The sequence below is a fragment of the Trypanosoma brucei genome, chromosome 7 (assembly GCF_000210295.1).
Source record: "Trypanosoma brucei gambiense DAL972 chromosome 7, complete sequence".
NCBI lineage: Eukaryota > Euglenozoa > Kinetoplastea > Trypanosomatida > Trypanosomatidae > Trypanosoma > Trypanosoma brucei.
In genome coordinates this window covers 1,253,089-1,271,307 of record NC_026740.1, presented here as the reverse complement: position 1 = coordinate 1,271,307, position 18,219 = coordinate 1,253,089, and the positions used below count along the sequence as shown (strand labels likewise).

The 18,219-nt window shown below is 47.2% G+C and overlaps 9 protein-coding genes across 9 annotated transcripts; 8 read left to right on the top strand and 1 right to left on the bottom strand.

Annotated features, from left to right (window-relative positions):
• Positions 1 to 66: 66 nt before the first annotated feature.
• On the top strand, positions 67 to 1,290 carry TbgDal_VII5110 (hypothetical protein, conserved; the record flags this gene model as incomplete). The annotated part of the gene is made up of 1 exon (XM_011776576.1): positions 67 to 1,290. The coding sequence occupies one exon, from the start codon at positions 67 to 69 to the stop codon at positions 1,288 to 1,290; it is 1,224 nt and encodes a 407-aa protein (XP_011774878.1).
• Positions 1,291 to 1,928: 638 nt separating this feature from the next.
• On the top strand, positions 1,929 to 3,515 carry TbgDal_VII5100 (hypothetical protein, conserved; the record flags this gene model as incomplete). The annotated part of the gene is made up of 1 exon (XM_011776575.1): positions 1,929 to 3,515. The coding sequence occupies one exon, from the start codon at positions 1,929 to 1,931 to the stop codon at positions 3,513 to 3,515; it is 1,587 nt and encodes a 528-aa protein (XP_011774877.1).
• Positions 3,516 to 5,126: 1,611 nt separating this feature from the next.
• On the top strand, positions 5,127 to 10,058 carry TbgDal_VII5090 (hypothetical protein, conserved; the record flags this gene model as incomplete). Its single annotated transcript, XM_011776574.1, has 1 exon — positions 5,127 to 10,058. The coding sequence occupies one exon, from the start codon at positions 5,127 to 5,129 to the stop codon at positions 10,056 to 10,058; it is 4,932 nt and encodes a 1,643-aa protein (XP_011774876.1).
• A 203-nt stretch (positions 10,059 to 10,261) lies between these two features.
• Positions 10,262 to 10,564, top strand: TbgDal_VII5080 (hypothetical protein, unlikely; the record flags this gene model as incomplete). Its single annotated transcript, XM_011776573.1, has 1 exon — positions 10,262 to 10,564. The coding sequence occupies one exon, from the start codon at positions 10,262 to 10,264 to the stop codon at positions 10,562 to 10,564; it is 303 nt and encodes a 100-aa protein (XP_011774875.1).
• A 160-nt stretch (positions 10,565 to 10,724) lies between these two features.
• Positions 10,725 to 11,150, top strand: TbgDal_VII5070 (adenosine 5'-monophosphoramidase, putative; the record flags this gene model as incomplete). The annotated part of the gene is made up of 1 exon (XM_011776572.1): positions 10,725 to 11,150. The coding sequence occupies one exon, from the start codon at positions 10,725 to 10,727 to the stop codon at positions 11,148 to 11,150; it is 426 nt and encodes a 141-aa protein (XP_011774874.1).
• Positions 11,151 to 11,394: 244 nt separating this feature from the next.
• Positions 11,395 to 11,742, top strand: TbgDal_VII5060 (hypothetical protein, unlikely; the record flags this gene model as incomplete). Its single annotated transcript, XM_011776571.1, has 1 exon — positions 11,395 to 11,742. The coding sequence occupies one exon, from the start codon at positions 11,395 to 11,397 to the stop codon at positions 11,740 to 11,742; it is 348 nt and encodes a 115-aa protein (XP_011774873.1).
• A 270-nt stretch (positions 11,743 to 12,012) lies between these two features.
• Positions 12,013 to 12,594, top strand: TbgDal_VII5050 (hypothetical protein, conserved; the record flags this gene model as incomplete). The annotated part of the gene is made up of 1 exon (XM_011776570.1): positions 12,013 to 12,594. One exon carries the CDS (start codon positions 12,013 to 12,015, stop codon positions 12,592 to 12,594), a length of 582 nt encoding a protein of 193 aa, XP_011774872.1.
• A 187-nt stretch (positions 12,595 to 12,781) lies between these two features.
• On the bottom strand, positions 12,782 to 13,114 carry TbgDal_VII506 (hypothetical protein, unlikely; the record flags this gene model as incomplete). Its single annotated transcript, XM_011776569.1, has 1 exon — positions 12,782 to 13,114. One exon carries the CDS (start codon positions 13,112 to 13,114, stop codon positions 12,782 to 12,784), a length of 333 nt encoding a protein of 110 aa, XP_011774871.1.
• A 1,653-nt stretch (positions 13,115 to 14,767) lies between these two features.
• TbgDal_VII5040 (hypothetical protein, conserved) lies at positions 14,768 to 17,296 on the top strand (the record flags this gene model as incomplete). The annotated part of the gene is made up of 1 exon (XM_011776568.1): positions 14,768 to 17,296. One exon carries the CDS (start codon positions 14,768 to 14,770, stop codon positions 17,294 to 17,296), a length of 2,529 nt encoding a protein of 842 aa, XP_011774870.1.
• Between the last annotated feature and the right edge of the window lie 923 nt (positions 17,297 to 18,219).

Genomic DNA, 18,219 nt, shown 5'->3' with positions numbered 1-18,219 from the left:
CAGTGTGCGTCCAGCACAGTTAGTTATTTTGTACACATTCACCTCCCTTCAATTTGTATAGTAACCATGTACGAGTATGATGACCAGCAGGTGAGGGAGGAGGAGCAGCAAATGAAGGCGGCCACCGTCATCCAGCAGCGCTGGAAGGAGTTCTGTGCTCAACGGGAGGCAGAGAAACGCGCTAACTTCACCACCACCGTTGCAGTTGCAGCCGCAGCTTCTGCTGCGGCTGCTGAGGGTGTGGAAGCGGAGCCACGCGTCACCTTCAAGGAGGAGTACAGGGAACTTGTCAACCGCTACAACAGTGTTGTCGAGCGCAGTGTAGCACTTCAGCGACTGCTGACGCAACACTTCACAGCCCAGCGGCAGCGGAAGGGTGAAGACCTGAACCAACACCAGGCTATGACAGTCGAGGCAGAACAACAATACTGGATATCCATATGGCAGATGAGGGAAGAATGGCAACAGCAACGTTCCCGTTGTGAGGCGGCAGAGGCGGCCTTTACAGAAATGCAGTCACGACACCAGGGCACTATTGACTCTTCTCAAAAACACGAGGAGATGTTTCGTCAGTACATTAGAGAACTTGCAGAGCGTGTGCAGTTTGTGCGCACGAACAAGCGACTGACCAAAGAGGAAATTGACGAATTCCTCAACAGGGATGTCCTTCAGCGCCGCTTAATTCAGCGGGCGCGCATACGGTATAATTTGTTGCGGTACGAAATGGAGGAGTTGCAGAGAGCTATGGCTCAACGTGATCAGCAGCAGGATGGAATGAGCCTCATTGATTTTGAGCAACTGAAAATTGAGAACACAAATCTGAATGAGAAGATTGAGGAGCGGAACGAAGACATTGTGAGGTTGCGACGTAAAGTAACCACCACAATTCATGTTCTAACACATGTAAAGGAAAAACTAGAGTTTATGAAGATTGAAAACGGCCAACTTCGGCGGCAGGTAGCGTCGACGGAGGAAGAGCTGAACGGCCTGCGTGATAAGTTAGCACAAACGAAGCGTCAGCGTGACCACTTCACTGCCAGTAATCTTAGAATACGCGAAAAAATGCCTATGGTAGGATCAAAGAAGTTGTTGCTTGATTACGAGAGACGTAAGGCGGCCTGCAATACGATGCGCGACGATGTACTGGGTAGCGCTGCACGGCATCGGACATTGCTGAGTGACATGGATATGAAGCAAGGAACACTGGTTGATCTTCAAAAAGCACTTGTGCTGGGAATGGAACCGGAAACGCATGTGACCAAAAAAGCAAAAGAGTCTCTGGCAAGTTAAGGCCCACTGTTTTTTTTTTTTGACTTGGGATACAGTGGACGGTCACGCGTTGCTGCGGTGGCATTACACAAAATTGTCACGTGCTGTTGGGGATGGGCGGAGAAAAGGGGATGTAGAGGAGTATGGAGCGTGTGAAAAACTGGTATCAGAATGATGATGTCCGCAAATTTAACAAGGTGTAGAGGTGAGCTATGTTTACTGACAAGCTGCGGTAGGTCGCCCTGTGCTTGTCCGCTTTTCTTTTATTTTATATTTATATGCTAACTTTCCCTACCCTCATTTTCTGTTCGTGTTTTAACTTATCATCGCCTTGCGCACCATGTAATCTCCTTTTCTCTGGGTGCAATCCTATGACATATGGGGGAAGTGTCACCTTTGTGCGTGGCGGGTTTGTGTTTGGATTTACTTTCATGCTTTGTTGCACCGACATGTCCTGCTTTTCTTACTGAACTTGAAAACACCCTTCATCAAACGTACTTAAGAAACGAAGGAAAGCAGGACAGCTAGTTTAACAGATCTCCACAAGCTGTAGATCACCAATCCGTTTAGCTTGTGTGTGACACGCTGAAATTTTAGTGGTGACGCGAAACATCACGAAAGGAGGAAGGTAATAAAATACAAAGAAAAGAGGGAAAAGAATGATGCCTTCAGGTGACGGCAGCTTTCCTGGGACGGAAATCGACGATCCCTTCCAGGAGTCGCAGCAGATGCATGAACAGTTGGTACACCAACCTCAGCATCCGTTGTCACAACCGGAGGCACCACAACAGGCAAAAGAGCAGCCGCAACCTGTTGCAGTGGTTGATAGTACCCCGCCCCCGGCGCCGAAGCTCAACATTCCCACACTGGCAAAGTTTACTGTTGAGTCCGCCGTTCTTGGTGCTGGTATGATTCGACCCATTACCTTCTTTCCTATTGTCACTACAGTTAGACCTGGGGACTCGTCGGCGTACTCCGTGCCGGACGTGCCGGTCGCGCCTCACATGGGTGGTACCGACATCGGCATCGGACGGAACACGTGGGAGCCCTCGTCTACCGCACAGCTCGATCGACGTTACAGCGAATTGGTGGAGTTTCGCACCTTGTTGGCCTATCAGTTCCCCACAATGATCATCCCGCCGCTTCCTCCCAAGTCCAAGTTTGATGACTTTGGAACGTTCATCACAAAGGAGAATATTCTTCTGGCCCAGCAACACACTATTGCACGTTTCCTGCGTGAGATTGCCATTTTACCCGAGGTCGTGTACTTCTCAACGTACACCCCCAACTTCTTCCAGCTTCCACGCGAGGCCTTTGAGGACTGGGTCGAGAAAATGCGTGTACTCCTCGAGGATTTCCGTGTACGCAATGCTCCTATCGTTGCCCACAGCAAGCGTAAGGGGGGCATACTGGGGTCCGAGCGTGTGTCGACAATAACAGGATCATCCACGAAGGCCGTGCGTAGTATCGTGAAGATGTTCGGATCGTGGGTAAAGGGTGGAAAGGGCTCACAAGCGGAAGCACCGCCACCGGAACCAGCTCCCAAGAAAACAGCTGAACTTCCGAAAGCAGTGCCATTCGCTAATGGTTCGCCCAGTGAGTACCCCAAGTCTTCTGGAGATACCGCGAACGTTGTGGGGTATTTGGCGTATTGGGGTGATGTGAGTCACTACCTTACTACCTACCGTGATGCCCTGTCGGCGGCTGCGCCTCCGTATTTTACCTACATGAAGAATTCAATGGATAACATCACGGCGCTAAAGGATGTTGCCGATGCACTTAAAGCCTACTCGGACGTTCTCCATGCCTCTCCCGCGGGTGGTGAACTTTCATGTGCGGCAGATCAATCATCAGAGTTGTGTTCCAACACGGCACTTGCAATTGAAAAGCAACAGTCGCGTAACAAGCGCGAGGTTTACGAGAGGATTCTATTTGAAGTGACTTATCTCGACGCGGCTATTGAGGCGGTGGACTACGTCCAATGCCTGTGGATACACAGCAACGAAGTTGGTGGGGGATCTGACAATGCCTTCACGGCGTACGCGAAGGATGTGAGTGATAGACTTCACGCTTACTATGAGGAAAGGTTTCTAACTAATTTCAGGCTGCGCATGGTGAACGTCATGGGGCGCATGGCCAGCTACGGTCAGCAATACGCCCAAGAAATGGAAAGTTGCATGGTCCAAAGTGCTTTCTTGAGGACCACCCAAGACCCGAAGTACTTGGCATACACCGCTGATGAGTGAGCTGGTTAAAGTACTGTGCTTTGTCGGGTATTTCCCCCCCTTTATTTTACTTTTTACCTGCGTTACTTGTATTTAGGAAGGTGGTAAGTATACGGTGAGGGCGGTAGAACGTGTGTGATAGTGGGCGAGAAAACAGAAATAGTGAAAGGAAAATCAAATATATGAGTCAGTACATGAGAACTCCATGTTTTGTGCATGTCAACAGGTATACATTCGATTCACCCAAACTCTACTCGCATGATCCTTTCGTTTTTTTCCCCTTTAGTCCGTTCTTCATTTCCTCTCGCTTTGTGTTTGCATGCAGTGTATCAAACACGTGAATGGGAGGAGAAAACGCATACATGACGCCGAAGCGTGGTGGCGGGAGATTGCTGGAAGAAGTGAAAAACTAGGGTGAGAAAAAATAAAATAAGAGCGTGTGGAAGATTAGGAAAGGGTGCGGAAGTTTGGATTTAGAGGAAAAAGAGGGGGAAAAGGAGATGTGTGTGTGTGTGCCCCTACACGTGCAACAAACTACCATGGTTCTTCATCGGGTCTGTGAGGAGGTAGCGAAAGAAGAGAAACATAAGGAAAAACGAGGAGAAGGAAAGAAAAAGAGAAAAGGGGAAGTGAATAAACAAGTAAGGGGATGGGGAAAAAAAAAAGTTGGATGAGATTTAAAATCCCGTAGGCGGAGAATACTGCAGAAAACTGTTTGTGTTTTATGAAAAGGGTGTGTGGAGGGGGGAGAATTAGGGAAGGGAAGGGAAGTTGTGTGAAAACGCGGAAACGGGAGGGTGTGTGATCCCTTAATTTCCCTTCGCTATCATAAAGAAAAGAAAAGAAGACATTGTAAAATTCTACGGAGGAGGGGAATATGCTCTCGGCGCCCCTAACCTTCTGTTACCTTCCCTTCCTCTCATCCCTTGTTGTTTGCTATGATCACCACCACCACCGCCCTTCCAGTGCAATTTCCAAAGTCGTTGGATGCTCTTTTAGTCCTGCCGCCACTTTCCAAAGAAAAAAAATAGTGTGTCGAACAAGAAGATAATAAAGTGAAGGTTGGTCATCTTAAAATGGGTTTTTTTTCTACTGTGACATCTGCAGGTTACTGTTGCTTTGTATACGTTGTCATACTGCTACTGCTTTTTAAATTTTTTTTGTGATATTTTACATCATTTTTGTTGTTGCTGCATCTAAGGTGGAAGAGATGTACCCGATGGAAGGGGGGGAAAGGGAAATGTGCACGGAAAATTATGAGATTCCGTGCGTGTTGCTGTTGTCCTTTCATCATTGCTAACCACTGCCACAACTGCACCTGTTCTGTCCACTGCTCCCCAATTCATTTTAGGGGTGCCTTTAATGTGGTTTGGTCAACCTGTGAAAATATGTATATATATATATATATGTATAATCAGCCCTGCTCCACTTGCGCGTTTAGCGGGGTCGCACTGCCTCTTTCTAATTGTTTTTTTCTTGTTACGAATAATTATTGATTTAGGGTGCTAGGGATTCGTTGTGGTTGATAGTATCAAAGCCCGCCAAGGCATAGTAGCGGGCAGCGCTTGAGGTGCGTGTTCTTCTGTGTGCTTTTAGTTTGTTTCTTTTTCTTGCAAGGAAGGGAGTAATTCGATGGGAGACGAGAAGGGGCACGATGTTTACGTCGACCTAACGAGCTGCGCCTTTGACCCCAAAACATACATTAGCCGCATGTATGCCAATGCATCACACGATGACCTTCAGCAGGAGTTACTTGTCTCCGTCGATTCTGAGGCGGAGGCCGCCGCCACTGCGCTGCAGCAACTCTTGCGTGATAGCGTGAGCACATTTGTTGTCTCGAAGGAGACCCTCGACACCATGTACAATAACGACGCGGATCTTTTCACTGGTGATGCGGTTGGTTCGCTAGCTAATTCCTTTCGTAAAGCGGTTGAAGATGGGGAAGCTATTGTTGCCCCGACGATGGAGTTGTTTCAATCCCTCTGTGCATGCAAAGTAACTAGGGAACGACTTGCGAAGTTTATAACCGTGTGGAAGGTACCCGGTGTCATATATGAACACTGCGGGGCTCGTGTGCCAAGGCGACGGTCCGAATTGCAACACGACCACCAGCGGCTGCAGGACCTTCAAGAGGATCAAATGGCGTCTTCGAGGGCGACACGATTTTCAAAGGGACAAAGCTTTTGTGAGACGGAGGATGACACGAGGGATGAGGTGTACTCCGCCACTGGTTCCGCATTTCCACCAGCAACAACAGCAAGCACGAGGGATGACAATTCGTCCGTTAGGTGTATTGATGACGACGAGAAGCAAGCGAGGCAGCGTATTTCGAGGGGAGCACTGGAAGACATTGCGTTTGATGGTGGTGAAAGTAGTGAATACGTTCTACTTGACAACGAGGAGCTTGAGAATTGGTACGGCACACCGTTGGCCCGTCGCCGCGATGGTGACACAAGCGATGGCCGTAGTAATTTCGAGGCCGCTGTGCTGAATTTGCGGCGTGCGATGGTTTACCTAGAGGAGAACTGTAACTTGGAAGATGCGGTTATGCTAGGTTTAGAAGAGGGGGATGAAAACAACACCAGTGGTAACACCGGTCTTTCTGAGCAGCAGCAACGGGGGAGCATCACCATTACTTATCGGTATGCATTGGCACTTCTTCGTGCTGCTCTTTACCTCAACGATCGGATGGCACTAGAATTGCAGCACGTAAGTGCGACCGATACTGTCCTCATTGAAGACATGCTATCCGGAATGATGGATGTGTCGATCGCAGCTGTGAAACTGCGCCACTTCTGCTGGGTTGCTAGGGGGAAATTACCCTCCAGTGCCAAGCACGATGAAGCTATTTTGGGGCTTCGGCAAGAGCTCCAAGTGATTGAGAACGAAAGCCGTTGCTCCGATGATGAGGGGAAAGAAGACGGCAACTCGGATGATGATATACCGGCGGAGCCAGCCTTGAGGAACGTTAACGTCAATCAAGGTGAAGAAATTTGGGGGACAAAATGCGATGGGGAAGAAGCAGTACTTCTACGTGTTGACGGTAGCGGAAATACCTTGCCAGCCATTTCCAATAACAATAGCAGAGGTGAGACCAAAGTGGAGCACCCACTGGAGTATTACTTGAGGGTCATACGAAATCAACACGTACGAACAATGGAAAGCACCGCACGTCGCCTCTGCCAAGAAGCCGATGAGTGGATGCAAAAGTTTATGCCGACTGATAGCAGCGAGAACGGTGCCGCAGGCAATTGCGGGGATGCGGACTTTGCCGCGTCGTGCGCTCGAATGTGTGCTAATCCGGACATGGATTTCTCTAGCACATTGAAGCGAGTGGCCAGCTGTGACTGGCTTGACTCGCCGTTGGATATGGATGGGAGCATATGCAACCTAAAGGATACAGCCACGATGTTCAACAGTCGCAACATGTTGGCGGCCCTTAGCGAGGGCACGGTGTCTGACCGTATTAAAGTGGGTGGTTTTGATGTGGACATGGGTGAGTCCGATGCGGTCCAGCGTGCTGAGGCAATTCTCGAAGCATTCCGTACTCCTGAAAGGGATTTCGAGCGTTTTACAACGTTTAGTATTGGCAGAGTAGATATGAGCAACGTGCTGGAGTGCTCAGCAACGCAGTTGCGCATGTATAGTGCGGCTTTACTAACTCAGCTGGAGGACCGTGCTGGGATGGAGGCAAACGTACAAGCACACACTGCAGCGGGTGCCGCAAGCACGTTTGCTGATCGCCTCTTCACTGCCTGCGTTGATCAGCTAGAGGTTATTTTAGTATCGTATTGGGGTGGTATAGCGGAGGAAGTTCATGCGGGTATGTTTGACTTCTCTCCGGACCCAAGTAGTATGTTGTACCGAATGCTCAATGGACCGGCACTGCATGAAAAAGTGAATGTGCCCATGACAAGAGTACGAGGGGGAGGAGGCGGTGGGAATTCTTGCGAGGAGGAGCTACCATCTCTTCGGTATGTTCCCGTGGTGCATGACAAGGGCCCGTCACTGCGGGAGTTATCAGTAAGCGCTGTGAGACAGGTTGTGCGCCTGACAAGTGACATTTTGCAAGCCCTGTTGCTCACCAATGTGAATCGTACCGTACTACAGTGCTTTGTACGTACAATGTCCTCTTACCGTCCCCGAGATTTGGTCGGTGATGATTCCAACTGCGAAGTTGGCGGGGATGCTTACGACTCCGTTGAGGATGAGCACGCCGAGCTTCATGCAGCCCTGCTAGTAGAAGTAATTGTTGCCCAGTGGGAAAAGGCGATGTTGCACGTGAGCGGCGCTGTCCGCCGAATGAAGGTGGTAATTGGTGAAAGTTGTACGTCATCCTTGGTGCAGGGAGGCACGCAAGCGCATCAGGTAGGTGAACTGATGCAGGAACTTGAGGAGCTGCGCTCTAACCTGTTTCGATGTTATACACACGGAGTGGGTATGCTTGTCAAGGCATACGTGACGCTGCTGCCATCGTTACAACCGTCAATCGCGAAGGCATCGAAGCCAGCGGAGGTAAATGAGGCAAGCATTAATGAGTATAATGATATTCATAGTGCCAACGGCGGTAAGAACGCGGGCGCACATAGTTCCGTTTGCGCACGAGTAAGTAGGGAGTTTGTTTCGTCAGTGTTAACGAATAAGTTTCTGAACCTCATTTCTTTTGTTGTGGATCGCACAGCACCATTTTTACAGAGGTTTGATGAAGTACATGGTGGGATCGATCTCTTTGTTGAGAAAGCTGAACGGCTTGAAGGGGAAGGGGACTACCGCCGACGAAGAAGGAAAGCACAGGGAGAGTACAACAACCCAGGCGATAAGTCTAAGGTTTCCGGAGCGAACAAGCAGCGGATGGATGATACAGATCAGCAGCTTGACGCGACCAGCACTTTTATGGCAGAAAGCAACAGCAAGTTAGTGCTTAAACACGTGGCGGAGCATGAGGACATGCTTCTGGCCTTAATTGCGGACATTTTGCTCGTGTTTGTTGACGCGCTTCACCACAAATGCCAACGTGTTTCACTAGACGTTGAGGCCGCTCCTGAGACATGCGAATGCGCAATCATGGAGAGTCTTGCAGACGCTTTGTGCCTGTCTATGGCGGTGACGCCCATCATTACTAACGAACTCATTGTTCCGTGTTTGTTGGATGTTGTTGTGCGGTTAAACTCTGACCCAAAAACCTCTCGTGGTTCCGTGCTCATGATCAAGCAGAAGACTGCGGACTTCCGGAAGGTTCACCTTGCGCTTGTGGAAGAGCATTGCCAACTTCTTGTTGATGCTCTGCTCGGCATGCTTGCCTCGGCGCCACAGCAGCGCATCTCACGTGTCGTCCAGGATGCTGGGTTCATTCATCCAATGATGGATTGGCAGCGAGTTTCCCCCCTGACAGCAGGTGCAGTTCGTCCGTACGTTGGTAGGAGCTTCGCTCTCATTGCTCGTGCACACGAACAAATACACTGGCTTCGGCAGCCGATGCTTGCAGCCGCCATAACGCAACGACTCGTTGCACATCTTGCCATGGTGTTCGTGGCGGCAACAACACCCAATGGAAATGTGTTCGAGATATCTCTGGACTGCAGCACTAGCTTCCTTACCTATGGGCTTCTTCTAATCGAGGCTGAGGGGCGCACAATCCTCAATGTAACGAAAGCCATCATACAAAGTGTTACCGAGAATCCATGTGCCGGGAGCGTACTACCCGAGCTCACCTCAGCCTATGAAGTGTTGCAGAGCACTGTAGCCGCCTTGGCAGAGCGAGGGTTTGCGGCATATAAGTCGTTAGAGGAAGCGGAGGCTCTGCGGAGTAGCCAGGGACCACTTCTCAACACAATGCAGGGGAGCATGCTGATGTCTTCCCAGCGCGCGGAGCGGTGTGAAGCGATGGTGGAAAGTGCCCTTCAGAATTCGAGATTTATTGTGGAGGCGATGCTAACTCACGTTAAAGAAAGTAGCCAAGGTGGTCGATATCATGCGATGGCATTTGCACCACTTGGGAGTAGCGTTGCTGAAATCGTAGCGGAGCGCTTGGCGAAGCGAAAGGAGGGCTACCACCGGACCAAAGGCCTTCAGAAGCAAAAAGAGAAGGATGTAAGGTTCGTTGGAGAAAAAGAACGCTCAGTGGAGGAAGCGCCTCACGAGGCGGTGGCGGCATCAGCCGTGAAGGTGTCGTCGCGTAGGAAGACGAGCAGGATATTAGACGATAGTAAGACGTCTGCAGCGGACGATCCGTTAGAGGGAACTATCAGAGACCAACCAATAACGAAGCGGTTGAGTGTTTTACGGTACGCAGTAGTGCAGGAGGAGCGCCGGGCTGCAGAAACTGAGGCAACAGCTACGCAATCCAAGCAAACGGACTCCCAATCAAGGCAGGATGATTCACTTGATAGAGGACATGAGCGTTCACTAAGCTCTGTGAAGGCCCGCAACAGTCAAAAGCGGCGACATGTTTTAAGTTCTTCGATAGCGGACGGGGACACTTTTTTGCCATCAGCTGCTGCCACTACCCCATTTGGTGGTGGTAAAACATCTACCCGTGCTTTCAAGAGATCAATACTACATTGAGTGATTGTTTCAGCTCGTGGCTTTGGTTTTGCCCTGTTGGTTTATTTTTGTTTGCTTTTACGCTGGTGTCCCTTAGGTGCCATTTATTCCAAAAAAAAATAAGGAGGGGGTGAGTACGTGGTGATATTTTGCTATCCTTCCCTAACCCTCCCAAAAAGTAGATTATTGTTTCCTTTTTAGTTCCTTTTTAAAAAAAATTATTAATGTTGCTGTTCATACCAGTGTTGGCTTCCCAGTATCGTTGTACACAAGCGACTTTTATGTTTGTGTCTACCCCTGTTTGTGTGCGTATATGCTTGAGTCTGTTGCCGTCATTCCCGCCAAAATTTCTGCGCTGTTTTTTTCTTTATTTCTGCAATCTTTTTTATGACTTGTGTCGTTTACATCACGTTCTATATTTCTGGAAAAGAAATGAATTCATTCCCTCCATCCTTCCGTCCTTGTCTTCCTTAGAAGGATTCGATACATCACAAAACGAGAAGAATAAGCACTGTTACAAGGACTAGCGAACACCTTCCATAGTATCCTAACCTTTATTATTTCTGTTATCGTTATTATAAGTGATCGCAGAAACCAAAGAAGAAAGGAAGGAACGAAGGAACGAAGGGGGAAAAAGAAAAGAGAACCAGCAACAACAGAGATATCCTTACTTTAATCAACATCGATATGCCCAACTGCATTTTCTGTAAGATTGTGGAGGGAGCGATTCCATGCCATAAAGTTGTGGAAACGGCCAAAGTTCTTGCCTTCATGGATATCAACCCCCTCTCGCGTGGACATCTGCTTGTTATACCGAAGGCTCATGCGGAGTTTCTGCACGAAGTGGAGCCGGATACGGCAGCTGAACTCGGCAGTACGATGGCAAAAGTTGCCCGTGCAGTCGCTGGAGACGGTGAAGTAAAAACACAATACAATGTGTTACAAAACAATGGCAGCTTGGCGCATCAGGAGGTGCCACATGTACACTTTCATATCATACCGCGCCGCTCTACTCAAGAGGGCTTAAGTATGAATTGGAAGACATTACCTACTGACCATACCGCCTTTGCTGAGGATGCGACAAAATATCGTGAGGCTCTCGAGAAGTTGTGACGTCATGTGATCCCCTCCCCTTTTTTAAAAAAGAAAAAAAAACCACTCGTTTGCATGTTTGTTTGTTTGATTGATTTGCTCAACACCAAGAAAGTGGTGGTCGCCGTTAATTTTCCTTCTCTTCTCCTATTATTTCTATTACTATTTTTATTATTTTAACTCGTTATAGTTGTTGTTATTATTATTACTATGATTTTTCTTGTGCCGCTTCTTTCCTCACCTTTTGTGGCAGTTACAAACAAACATGCAAACGAGAAAAAAAAAATTAACAACAAAACGCTTCAAGTCATTTGTAAGAAGGGCTGGGAAGAGGAAGAAAAAGGAGGGCTTTAGGAATTTATATAGGGAGTGGAGGGTTGAAGTAGTTGGGTGTTATTACAGGGAAGGGGATTATATGTGTTTGTGTTTGTATTTGTGGGTGTGTTTTCTTTTTGTTTTTTTGTTTTCCCTCCTCCTCCTCCTCCTCCTCTTCTGCGCGCCTGCCTCGCGATGCGTGGCTGAATGTTTGTCATCTTTTCTTTTCTATTCTTCTGCTCTTCTTTTCTTTTCATTTTTCCACTACCCCCATTTTTTCTTTTTCATACTCTTTTAATGGTTCTAGGTGTCAAGTAAATACGAATAGGAGTATCTCAAATTAACTGTACCTGCACTAAAGAAGTTAAAAGGTCATTAACTATAATAATTCCACTTTTTTTAATTGGTTTTGTTTCTTCTTTTTTTTTTTTAAAGGAAAAAAATTTTCTTCTTATTTCTTAAGAAGATTTTTTGTTTGTTTTCGTTTGTTTGTTTTTCATTTGTATAGAAGAAAGGATAAGTGTGTAAGTGGAAGAGAGATAAGAAGAGAGAACGTTTACGGTAACACATGACACGAGGACAAAACGATACACTGAGGGATGTTGAGCAGGACACGACTCGAATGCACACAGGCGTGAAATTGAGCAAAGAAGATGAAAGGATGCTTGATGACCGCATTAATGCAAACACACTTGTGTATCCAAAACAAGCGCTCATCATCGTTGCCGCCATTGCATCTTTTCAACCCGTATATCTTTCACATGCAGTAAATGGACTTGACTGGATTAACCCCATCAACGCCTTTTTATACCTTGTAATTGCAACCTTCACTGCATACATGCTTTCACAGGCATATACCGTTATGGTTGAGAGTGAATTCTGGCGTCAGCAACGGCATTACAGTGAAGTATCTAAAGGAGATGAAAAACTTTTACACAAATACCGCCTGCAAGTTGCTGTTGGGTACACGTTATTTTTTGTCAACAGCGTCTTTTCCCTATTATGCACGTTGCTACATGTTTACATATTGCGTCACTCGGATCCCCGTGTGAGCTTCATGTTATCACCCACTTTAACAGCTGCGCTTTTATGGTTGGTGGCACAAAAGAATGAAGAGAGTCGTCAGCGCCGCATGGCGAGGCACAAATAAGACGGAAAGGAAAAAGATAAATGAAAAGTTGAATAGTTGGATGGTGGGGGGAAGGAAGAGAGAGAGGAAAAAAAGAAAAAAGAGAAAAGAAAAGAAGGAATGAGGGATGAGAAGAGCTGGGATGTGTGGTCATATCAGAGTGCCGTGGGGGTACCCTCCCTTTTAATATATATATATATATATATATTTATTTGCTAACCGAAGGTCTAAGACGGAAGGTATTAAAAAAAAAAAGGAATGGAGGAACGGATGAGTGAAGGAATGAAGGAAGGTGAAGGACAAAAAGGATAAGAAAAGGAGGACAGAACAAAAAGTATAAAAGAAGAGGGCGGGGACGGGGGGGGTAACGTGACAAAGAGGGAAGGTTGCATATATATATATATATGTTCCCGTATTTAATATGGGGTAAAATTAAAAAAAACTTTGCAGATACAGAGAAAGGAGGGACCAAAAAAAGGTACTGAATAATATTTGATAAACTCCTCCTCTTCTTCCTCCTTTTCTCTTTTATCTCTTTCATCTCTTTCCGCCTCACTGATGTGACCCGTCGAAAGAACAGGAGGCAGAAGAAAAGAAAAAGAAATTGGAATCAAAATTGACAAAGAAGGAAGTTGTGGCCGCTAAGGAGGATGAAATAAGGGAGAGTTAGTTGATGTTAAACGGGTAAACAAATAAGAGACAAAACCAGAAAGCGGAATGAGAAGGTCACGGAATATTTTTGGAGATGTGCGAGGTGGGTTGTAACAGTGCGTAGTGTTGAAACGGCAAAGATGTGAGTGGTACAGTTGCAATAAAAAGTGTTTGTCTTTTTTCTCTTTTTTTTTTTTTTAAAAAGGGGGCGAAACGTCAATTGTGTTGACATTCCCTTCTTTTCTGGTTTCTTTCCAATGTGCCCACATGCGCGAGCTTGCCTCCCACTTTTTCTTCCCTTCGTATCGCATCTTCTGTTTTTATGCGTATATATATATATATATATATTTTTTTTTTCCCCCCTTCCCACCTTTCATATGTTACTTCGACGAAAAAATGAAATTTTTAGAAGAAAAGGGGGAAAAGAAAAGAAAAAGGGAGAAAACAGATGATTGGATATGGCGAGTGACACACACAAGGAGAAGTTTATTGTTTAACTGGAGGTGACGTGTGACAACTGCGATGGCGTGAAACAAATAAAAAGAAGCGTATGAATGCAATCATGTGAAGAAGGGAAAGAGAGAGGGAGAGGTGGAAAATAAAAATTAAAGGGAGACACGGAAGGGGGGAAGGCGGTGATTTGGTGAATTGAAGTAAATCAACTTCTTCAGCAACATAATTTTCGTGGTTTTGCGAGAATTCGGGCCGGCGCACGCGTTGGAGTCTGCCGGTCATTGTTGGAAGTTTTATTTAGACTTGTTTTGTTCTTCTTTTATTTATTGTTCGATGCCGTGATCCCACCCCTTGCTATAATCCTAATCCTCTTTTGTTTGTTTCCCCACTTTTGTGCTCTTTTTTTTTCCGTTATTATTATTATTATTATTGTTCTTGTACCCCTCTTTCTTAAATCCCTAACTGACCTCTCATCCATGCACCTGAAGAAATGTGTTGTACCATTTGATTATGCATTTGGTACATATGACCTACCGGTGTCGCAAAGCGATGCATGTGCGAACTCGTTCGTGTATTTTTTGACTCAACTGCTATAATTTCAGTTTGTGGAGATGTTTTTTTTTTCCTACTTTATTCATAATCTTTTTTCTTCCTCTCCTTTTCTCGCGTTCCATTTTTTTTTATTAAAAATATATTTCGCTGTTTGCGTTGATGCACTCCCGCCATCGCACTTCAACATCAGACTAAAAGAGGAAAACTTTGAACCACCATTTGGATCCCTTTGTGTGTGTGTGTGTGTGTGTGTGTTGCCAAAGGTATAATTGTCAAAGGTTCGGACACACACATCAGTAGAAAAGGAAGGAAGTGTTTTGTCTCAGCGTTTGCGTGGGTGTGCTGACCAACGATTGCGCTGCCATCTCCCCTACCGAGCAGCAGGCTTTTAGGGAGAAGGAAACAAATTGCGTGGATATAACAAGAAGATTTCCCGAAACTTAGAAGAAGGAAGTACGGAAAAGAATTATTTTGGACTTAGAACTTACGGTCTTTTTTTTTTCCTTATCCCTTGTAGCTGGGACTTTTGGCACTCTCCATGAACTGCGAACACGTTGCGTACACTACATGTGCTAGTAATGGATGCGGTGTTCTCACCGCCAACACATTTACACCACTTACACTCGTCGCCTGCTCCGTAGAGGTAGAGGTGCACGGCAACAGCGCCCGCCTTAATGTACGCTACGAATACAACAACTACACGGGGAAGGACCAACGAGTTATTGCCGCATATCCGCTTCCCATGTGGTGGGATCTTATGAGTTGCAGAGCTGACTATGCAAAGGACTCCGTCGTTGGTGTCCACTGCGTCACCACACCACTAAATGTAGAGGTTTCGGATGCGGCAGCAACTTCATTTCCCATACTTCCGGGACCGAAACCAGACGGTGTTGTGGCCATTGTTGCAGCGCAGCGGTTGCCATGGATGATTGGCTTGGGTAGCAGCGTGCTCATTGGGGCTACGTATGCAGTGCCTCTGAATGCGCTGTGCAAGGCTGGTGAGTTCCGTATGGTTCTTCCAATGGAATTATTTCCTGACGCACCACCACCACCACCATCAACGATGGAGTATGAGTCTTTGTTCACTATGAAGTGGCCATCCAAACTTCCCAAAGGGCTAACCATCGATGTCAAATGTAAAACATTCACCCCGCTCGCGGGAACTGTGGAGTTGCGCCCAACAGTGGGTAATGTTTGTGATCCGGTTCCGGCGCAAGTGGAAATCGTCGGTGATAGTGGTTTCAGATTGCATTATGAAGGACCGCTTGCTGCGCGTGTACGGGGTGGTTTTGAACTTTTTTGCCCTCTTTTCCGAACCATCGAGCCACTACGCTTCTTTGTGGAGGTTGACAACGGAAGAGAGGTCTGTGACGACGACAGATACGCCTTAACACTCGTGCTCACACCAGTAGTAGCTGAGCAGCTTAGCGCTACCGTCAATGCCGAGTTGATCTTTGTTGTTGATTCTCACAGCAACTATGCATCGGCGTGCATGTCCCAGGCTCTCCGGGTTGCCCTTTATGGCGCTCCGGACAAAGCCCCTGTGAATATTATTTTAATTACGGAGGAGAATGATATATGCTTGTGTCCAGGCGGCTCGACTCAAGTAAATCAACTTGATATTGATGGGTTAGCCGCGTTTGTTGCTCAAACACGGCCACAACGACCAAGTGTGGGTGTCTCACATTTAAACAGAGTGATGCGCTCGCTGGTAAACTCGGAGTCCACCGGCCCATGTGGCCCCGTACCACGAGGGTTTGTTCGGCACATTATTGTTCTGTCAGATGAGGGTACAAAATCCCATGCTGTGGAGGCTATTTCGTTGGCTGCACACCATCAACACAACATGCGTTTCAGCGCTGTTGGCTTAATTACCGCTGGCGGAGCCAATGCAGCCGCATTACAATTACTCGCACAGGAAGGTGGTGGGGTGTATTACGACGCAACGGACGCTGAAGAGTTGCAAGCGGTTCTCGCGCAAGTGGTGTCGCTCGTGGCTGTCCCGACGGTGACGGACGTCGAACTCCGTTTCAGAGAACCTGAAGTTCGCGTAGAAAGCAAACAACTACGGGCTATACCGCAGGGTTTGCAGCAATTTGTGCAGTGTTTTGTACCTGCTTCACTCGAAAACTTCCACGTTGTTGTAATTGGTCGTATTGGTTCCGCGTCTGTGGAGTATACGGGCCAGGGAAGTTTGACTGAGGTGTTTTTAACTGCATGTTCTGAACCACAGAATGCTTTCTCAGTCGGGATGCTCCACCTTTCGGCTGCGGCCTCTAGGATACGTTATCTCGTTGAAGGGCGCAGTTCTTTTACCTTGAATAAAAGCGAGGTGCAAGAGGTTGGGCGGTACTCCGAGACGTACATGCTACCATCGCCGTTCACGGAAATGAAGCAGATACGACCCTCCGTGGGTGGAGGCGCACGCTCGCAAACAATTCCGGGAGCAGCAGATACGCCTATTGTTGCAGCCGCGCGGTATGTGCCGCGCCATTGGCTTTATGCTCAGTTCTTGCAGAGACTCTCATGTCGTCGTCTCGCGGAGGGCCTCATCGACTGCCGTCCGCAGCAACTGAGGCAGAAGATCAGGCAACTGGAAGGCGCCACCACCAACGGCGACGCACCAATTGTTCAACAACACTCCAGTGCTGCTACTCTCGGAAAACCACGAACCACCAAGGAATTCATCCGCCACATTTTGATGGATATAGTCGATTCGGTTCTTGCCACAAGTCTTTGCGTGCGGCGCATTGCGGCCTTACAGGCACCAGATGGTTCGTTTTCCCTTGACTCCAGGTTAGCCGTTTGTGTGGGTCTTCCGTGTGATAGAATGAAGTTAGACTCATTAATTGTAGAGAACAACGCGGGTGAGGAGCACTGTGAAGCACAGGACGTATGCAAAGACAAGGAGCGACTATGGGCGACGTCCCTGGTGGTCGTTTCTATTGAGAAGCAACCAAGTGGCATCGTAACACTCGCTTACCGGAAAGCAATGTCTTTTATTGAGAATAATGATCCAAAAGGTGGGTTCATAAATCGTGCAAGGGAGGTCTTTGCCGGCGTGTAGCGCATGTCGGTTTGTGGTTTTAGAGAGGGAGTGAGAGGTGAACATCCCGTCCCCAGTTATGAAATATAGGTCTGCTTGGTGGGGCAAAGGAGCAATGGCAGGAGTTGAAAAGCAAAGGGTCAATCGCTGTGGTACGAAGAGGGGGGGGGGGGGCTGGCGGACTGAAGAAGAGTGAAGAATTTGTTGAGGAAATGCGTAGATGCTCGCATTGGGGTTTCCGTATTTTGTTTTTGCTACTCTTACGGTTTTACTTGTCGACCTCCTTTATTCATTTCTCCCCGCCCTCCTTTTGGAGCTACTACAGCTTCTGAACATTATGTACAAATGGTGTATAAAAGAAGAGTTCTGTGGCACGTACTCGCTGTGTGGTTCAGTTAAGACACTGGAGTGCGGTTGTTGATTCTGCGGTAACTGTTTTCTTCCACCCCTTCGGACATCATATGTGTATATATTTTTGTGTGTACATATTCATCCATCTGCCCACCTTTTTAATCTGTACATAGGGAAAAAACGGAGGATACCTCGTCCAAGTTTAACTGTTCTTTTGCCACAATTGTAATCGCAGACGGATTCATTAAGTGTTTAGCGGATGTCGCAATCCATCCTAAGTTAAATTCGCTGACGATACAAAGTGTCTTGCCACAGCAGCCAAGAGGAGACAGTGGGCTAGCACATTCTACCATGGAGACAACTGTAGTACATGTGTTGTACTTTTGTCATCGAAATTTCCATAGGAAGGTCATTTAGGAATTGTTATACCTTCTCTACTAAGTACTTTCATTTTCCCGCCATTCTGGCTGCTCTTTCCACACCCGATACAACATACGAAATTGTCACCATGATCTGTCAGCACGGAGGGTGGAATACGTTTTTATTTTTTATTTCATAAGCTCCTAGTGTCAGTGAAGAGGAGTTAAGGAAAG